We start from the raw sequence: 7,140 nt of genomic DNA on the forward strand, positions 1-7,140 counted from the left end.
CACTGCAAGCTCCGCTTCTCGGGTTCCAGTGATTCTCCTGCCTCAGCCTCCCTAGTAACTGGGATTACAGGTGCCTGCCACCACTCCTGGCTAATTTTTGTATTTTTAGTAGAGACGGGGTTTCACCATATTGGCCAGGCTGGTCTCGAACTCCTGACGTCAGGTGATCTGCCCGCCTTGGCCTCCCAAAGTGTTGGGATTACAGGCGTGAGCCACAGCACCTGGCTGTGGCTGCAACAGTACATATATTCATGATTCATTCCAGCAGCACCTACTGAATACGCAGTGTTGTGGGGGCACGGAGGACAACAAGCCAATATTCTCTCCCCCCGCCCCCCGCCCCACCCTGTCCAGCATTCTTAGTCTCAAGAAACCTGTAAAATGAAGACAGGCCGGGCACAGGGGCTCACGCCTGTAGTCCCTGCACTTTGGGAAGCCCAGGCGGGAAGATACTTGAGCCCAGGAGTTCGAGACAAGCCAGGGCAACATAGTGAGACTCCATCTCTACCAAAAAACGTTAAACAGTGGAGTTAAGTAGATTATAAATAGCAGCTCAGCCTAGATACTGTGCTGAGCACAAGGTCAGCCGAGGTCCCCAGGGAGGGGCTGCCACTTCTGCCCTGGGGGACCTGTGGGTGGCTGCTTGGAGGAGGGGCCATCCGGAGGAGGAAGCAGAAATAGCCACAACTGTCCACACTCGGAAATGAGCAGTTCGGAAGGGGTTTGCCCAGTTGGCAAACCCAAGGGGGAGGAAGGGCGATTTTTGTTCTTATATGACCTGGGAGTTCCTGGATAACCACTTTTCTCAAGCCCCGCGTGGCATTTCTTATTTTTTTGAGAGGGAATCTCATGCTGTTGCCTGGGCTGGAGTATAACTGTGCGATCTCGGCTCGCTGCAACATCTGCCTCCCAGGTTCAAGTGATTCTCCTGTCTCAGCTTCCCCAGTGGCTGGGACTACAGGCGTGTGCCACCACACCCAGCTAATTTTTTGTATTTTTAGTAGAGATAGGGTTTCACTATGTTGGCCAGGCTGGTCTCGAACTTCTGACCTCGTCATCCACCTGCCTGAACCTCCCAGGGTGCTAGGATTACAGGTGTGAGCCACCCCGCCTGGCCCGGCGTGGCATTTCTAGGGCAGGATGGCCCTGCCCTTCTTCTGATGGGAAGGGCACAAGTGGCATTATTGGTTGTTTGCTCGGAAAGAACCTGCAAGGACCACAGGACGGGACCTTCCCCTTGGTGACTCACGGACTGTGGGCGGGCAGGGGCGGCCTCCACTGGCCAAGGGTCCCGACTCTCTGACTCTCATTGATGAGTGAGTACATGTTCCGCCTGACAGCCTGGCCTGGAGCCCAGCTGTGGGTGACGGTGAGTGGGCAGCCAGCAGTGAGTAGCAGCCAGGGGCGGGGTGAGCCATCCCCACCGTGACTCAGAAGGTATTTTCTGCTGCTGACCTCTGAGCATGAGTGTCCTGAGTAATCCCAGCTCCCCCGGAGGCAGATTAACCTTTAGGCAGCTTTGTGTGAGTCAAGGAGTTGCTTTAAAAAGGAAGGAATAATAGAAAAAACCCAGTGTTCCATTTTATAGCAAATGTACACTGTTCTGTTCCTGGTGGCCTAAAAGAGGTTGCCGGGGGCACTGGGGGTGTAGGGGGTGGGTTGTCCCGAAACTCTGCAGGTGATACAGACACTCCAGCCTAGCTTCTGGGGAGGGTTTTTTTTTTTTTTTTTTGAGACGGACTCGCTGTGTCTCCCAGGATGGAGTGCAGTGGCCCAATCTCGGCTCACTGCAGCTTCCGCCTCCTGGGTTCCCAAGTAGCTGGGATTGCAGGTGTGAGCCACCACTCCTGGCTCTTTTTTTCCTTTAAAAATCTGCTTGTTAACTCCTGCTCATCAGAGTGTATATTTGCAGTAATTCGAGTCTGGACTCCCAGGTTTCAGTCCTCACATGTGGCCCAAATAAACACTCCACTTATATTAATTTTGCTCCAGTTCCTTTCCTTTAGCTCCACAGCGTAAATCTACAATTATCTTAAAATAAAAAGTTTAAAAAACACACGGTTGTCTAGGCACGGTGGCTCATGCCTGTAATCCCAGCACTTTGGGAGGCCAAGGCGGGCGGATCACCTGCAGTGAGGATTTCGAGACCAGCTTGGCCAACATGACGAAACCCCGTCTTTACTAAAAATACAAAAATTAGTTGGGCTTGGTGGTGGTTGCCTGTAATCCGGAGAATCGCTTGAACCTGAGAGGAGGAGGCTGCAGTGAGCCGAGATCATGCCATTGCATTCCGGTCTGGGCGACAGAGCGAGACTCTGTCTCAAACAAACAAACAAAATTAGATAAAGGAAAAAAGAATTTGTGTTCAAGTCATATTGGCCACTGATGGCTGCACGTCGCTTTAGGTGTTACCGATTCCAGCAACAGGAAGATAGTGGCCGAGACTAGGAGGCAGGAACAGACAGGTGCCTTTCCACGCTTGCGCCTGGTGTGGTTGGGAGACATGACTGAAAGCCTTGCTCTTGTCTCTGGGTCTGATGCATTTTGCACGCCTTACTGGGCACGGACTGTTTGGAGCTGTTTTTCTCTTCCAGCACTGTGGTGTATAGGAAGGACCCTACACAGTTCTTCCTGTGCTCTCCAGCAGTCAACACAGAGGAGTTCCGGAACCAGATACGTGTACCAAGGGATTCATCAATTCTGTGTTTCCAACTGGGTAGCCCCGATTCAGCTCACTTCCAACATGTCTACCTCGACACAGGCTCAGATCCCACGGGGTGAGAGCTCAGTCCCCAAGACTCCCCAACTTTCTGTGGCACTTAGAGGCCCCAGGTTGTGGCCTGTGCTTCTGAGTGATCAGCTGTAAATTCAGGTTCCCATCACCCCTTCCTCGGCTTGATTACGTTGCCTCAGCGGCTCACAGAACTCAGAGTAACACTTAGGTCCTCTGGTTGATGATAAAGGACGATCAGTAGGATGCCCATGATACTGAGAAATGGACCCTCAGGGCAAGGCATGGGGGAAGGGCCCACCCTCCTTCAGGAGTCTCCTGGAACCTGTCCTTTTGGGTGTTATTTCTCTTATTATTTTGAGGTAGGGTCTTGCTTTGTCACCCAGGCTGGAGTGCAGTGGCTCGATCTCTGCTCGCTGCATCCTCCGCCTCCCAGGCCGAAGGGATTCTCCTGCCTCAGCCTCCCCAGTAGCTGGGATTACAGGCGTGAGCCACCACGCCTGGCTAAATTTTGTACTTTTTGGTGGCGCCTTGCTGTGTTGCCCCAGGCTGGTGGTAACTTTGATAAGCTTTGGGCCTCAACCTCAGGCTGTGTGGTGGGGCCTGAGGTACAGCAGGGGCCCCAGAGGAGTCCTCCAGGGGAAGGACTGCAAGAACGGTGTGGCGCTGGCGGAGCCTTTTACCTGGAGGATCCCAGCGTTGAGCTCTTCTGGTCCTGATTTGTACCGAGTCCTCCTCTTCCCGCCCGTAGGCTGAAAGGATGAATTCCTGGCCCTGGAAGGTTCAAACAGCAGTTCTCAGGGGCGGAGGTGGCTCTGCCCCCAGGGGACACCTGGTGGCGTCTAGAGACCTCTGCGGTTGTCACCACTGGGGTGGGGGAAGCCTGAGGATGCTGCTCAGCACTCACAGAGCTTGGGGCAGCCCCGCCACCGAGGGCGGGCACAAGGTGCCAAGAGCTGTGCCTTTCATGGCCTGGCACAGACCGCCACGGGGTGTCGCTTGGTGTTCACATAGATGCCTTCTCCTGGGGCCAGCCCTGCCTTTATTGCCTGGGTGCTTCCTGGGACCATGCGTGTCCGGCAGGCCCTAGCCAAGATCCAGGCTTGCTCCATGCAGTCCCTGCCCCCTGTGGCCCCCTGAGGAAAGGACCTGAGGCGAAGTTAGTGTAATGGGAGTGTATTTGGGGCACGTTTGCGGACTGCAGCTCTGGAGACACAGATTGAAGTGCCCGGAGTATATGTGCAGCAGTTACAAGTGGGGGCTTCCTGGAGAAAAGAAGGGGCAGCTTCTGCATTGGAATCACAGGAGTGATTGCTCAGCTCCGCATCCTTCCTTGTATCTCAGGATTAGCCTGGCTAATTTTTGTATTTTTAGTAGAGACGGGGTTTCATCATGTTGGCCAGGCCTGTCTCGAACTCCTGACCTTAGGTGATCCGCCCGCCTCAGCCTCCCAAAATGGTGGGATTACAGGCGTGAGCCACTGCAGCTGGTACTCATTTTTTGTTTGTTTGTTTGTTTGAGATGGAGTCTTGCTCTGTCGCCCAAGCTGGAGTGCAGTGGCACGATCTCAGCTCACTGCAAGCTCTGCCTCCCAGGTTCACGCCATTCTCCTGCGTCAGCCTCCCAAGTAGCTGGGACTACAGGTGCCCGCCAACACGCCCAGCTAATTGTTTGTATTTTTAGCAGAGACGGGGTTTCACCATGTTAGCCAGGATGGTGTCGATCTCCTGACCTCGTGATCCGCCCGCCTCAGCCTCCCAAAGTGCTGGGATCACAGGCGTGAGCCATCGCACCTGGCCAGCCACTTTTCTTTCTCATTTTTTTTTGGACACAGAGTTTCACTCTTTTTACTCAGGCTGGAGTGCAGTGGTGCCATCTCGGCTCACTGAAACCTCCGCCTTCCAGGTTCAAGCCATTTTCCTGCCTCAGCTGCCCAAATAGCTGGGAATACAGGTATGTGCCACCAGGCCCAGCTAATTTTTGTATTTTTAGTAGAGATGGAGTTTCACCACATTGGCCGGGCCAATCTTGAACTCCTGACCTCCCACAGTGTTGGGTTGAGATGTGTGAGGCGCACGTGTGAGCCGCAGCCGCTTTCTCAGTTGGTTGCACCAGACGGGCGCATGCTGGCTGGCCGTGTGGGCATCGCGCCCTTCAGAAGGATGGACGGCCAGGCCTCATGCTGTTGCTGCTCCTGGTCTGGGGCTTAGGGGTGGCCTTGCTGGAGAGGCCATGGGTGAGTGATGGCGTGCAGGGCGGCAAGCGCGGAGGAACAGGCAGGGCAGGGTGCCGCGCCCAGGCCAGGGCACTACAGTTGCTGTGCTTTTGTTTTTCTCCTCTTTTATTTTTTTTGAGGTGGAGTCTTGCTCTTGTTGCCCAGGCTGGAGTGCAGTGGCGAGATCTCGGCTTGCTGCAACCTCCACCTCATGGGTTCACGCCATTCTCCTGCCTCAGCTGCCTAAGTATCTGGGATTACAGGCGCCCACCACCAAGCCCGGCTAATTTTTGTATTTTTAATAGAGACGGGGTTTCACCGTGTTAGTGAGGCTGGTCTCAAACTCCTGACCTCGTGGTCTGCCTGCCCCATCTCCCAAAGTGCTGGGATTACAAGCGGGAGCCACCACGCCTGCATGTTTTTCCTTTTTTTTTTTTTTTTAATAACAGCCTTATCACTACAATTCACATATCAAAGTTCATCTGTTTTAGGCTGGGCGTGAACCCGGGAGGCAGAGCTTGCAGTGAGCTGAGATCGCGCCACTGCACTCCAGCCTGGGTGACGGAGCTAGACTCCATCTCAAAGAAAAGAAAAAAGTTCACCTGTTTTAAGTGTACATTTCAGTGGTTTTTAGTCTATTCACCATTGTCTAATTCCAGAACATTCTCATCACCCCAAAAGGGAGCGCTGTTCCCTCAGCAGTCAGTGCTGGTCTCCCCTAGCGTCCTGGCGCATTTTTCCCTGTGAGGAGGCCCACAAGTCCCCTGCTTTCCTCCCTCCTGTCACACCGTGGCCTTGCCCTCAGGCTAGAGGGTCGGTGACCGTAAGCCTGTGCTCAGACAGCCTGTGCTCAGACGAGGGCGAGGAGAGTTCTGGTCAGCACATCCAGCCTCCCTCCTGTGTCGCTTTGCTGCTGGGGAAAGGGTCCCAATGCAGACCCCAAGAGAGGAGAGAACTCGAGGTGAGCCGCCGATCACAGTGAGAGCAGCCACGAAGCTGCTCCCTTACACAGCAGGGCTCCCTGAACAGAGCAGGCCGTCCTCGGGGGGCAGGCAGAGGGTGCCTGTTCTTCCTTAGCGCCTCTGTGCATGAGAAACGGCCGGGGTTGCGAGTAAACCTGGAACGTACAGACACGCTCGCTGGAGCCCAGCCAGGTGGTGCCATCCGACCACCCTTCAACCCCTGCTCTCTGGCCCTCTTAGTACAGCGGGCACGGGTTCTGCAGGCTGCCCGGAAGACCTCCCCCAGACCCATAGATGCTCTGCGTCCTTGGTGGTCAGCTCATAAGTGTGAACCTTCCAGGTACCTTGCGAGTGCCTAGCTGTGCACTTTACGATGGCGTTGCTCTGGTCATGTTTTAGGAAAGCAGAGGCCTGGTGAGCAGAGCTTCCTCTCACAGCTTCCCAGCGGCCTGTGTGGGTGGCCTCAGCCCCTCCTGAGCACCTCCAGTGTCCAGTTGCTTTGCATGTTTACAGGGAGCTCCTTTGGTTGCTGGGTAGCTTGGGCTGTTTGTTTGTTTGAAATGAACTCTGTGTCACCCAGGCTGGAGTACTGGAGTATAGTGGCGTGATCATAACTCACTGCAACCTTGGAGTCCCAGCTCGGGCGGTCCTCCCACCTCAGCCTCCTGCAGTGCTGGGACTACAGGCGTGCACCGCTGGGCCTAGCCAGCTGGGGCTGTTGCAGGTGGACTAGTTATTGTCAAGTCAGCTGAGGCCTTGTCAACCATCCATCCTTGATCTGAGCTCTCCTTGGAGCTCTCAGGCGGCCCTGTCCTCCTCCTGTGGAGGTCTGAGTCCCCTTTTCACACTGCCCTTGATCCTGCAGACAGATGCTCAGCCAGGAGGCAACACAATCTGATGTCCAGGCCCAGCTCTGCTGTGAGTTAGCTGCGTGGACTTGGGCCAGGGCCTGTGTGGACCTTGGGTTCAGGGTCAAGTCTAAAAATGCTCTGTCGGACCAGGCGTGGTGGCTCACACCTGTAATGCCAGGACTTTGGGAGGCCGAGGCAGGTGGATCACCTGAGATTGGGAGTTCGAGACCAGCCTGACCCACGTGGAGAAACCCCGTCTCTACTAAAAATACAAAATTAGCCGGGTGTGGTGGTGTACGCCTGTAATCCCAGCCACTTGGGAGGCTGAGGCAGGAGAATCACTTGAACCCAGGAGGCGGAGGTTGCAGTGAGCCGAGATCG

General features: G+C 54.9%; 1 protein-coding gene across 1 annotated transcript in view; it reads left to right on the forward strand.

Moving 5' to 3' along the window:
* Positions 1-1,312: 1,312 nt before the first annotated feature.
* Positions 1,313-7,140, forward strand: part of DOT1L (DOT1-like histone H3K79 methyltransferase) — a 64,645-nt gene continuing 58,817 nt past the window's right edge. Inside the window, exon 1 of the mRNA XM_011964115.1 lies at positions 1,313-1,369. Within this exon, the coding sequence (XP_011819505.1) occupies positions 1,313-1,369 (57 nt within the window). The remainder of the gene's footprint in view (positions 1,370-7,140) is intronic.

Source organism: Colobus angolensis, unplaced genomic scaffold (genome assembly GCF_000951035.1).
Source record: "Colobus angolensis palliatus isolate OR3802 unplaced genomic scaffold, Cang.pa_1.0 Scaffold64, whole genome shotgun sequence".
In the NCBI taxonomy this organism is placed as follows: Eukaryota; Metazoa; Chordata; class Mammalia; order Primates; family Cercopithecidae; genus Colobus; species Colobus angolensis.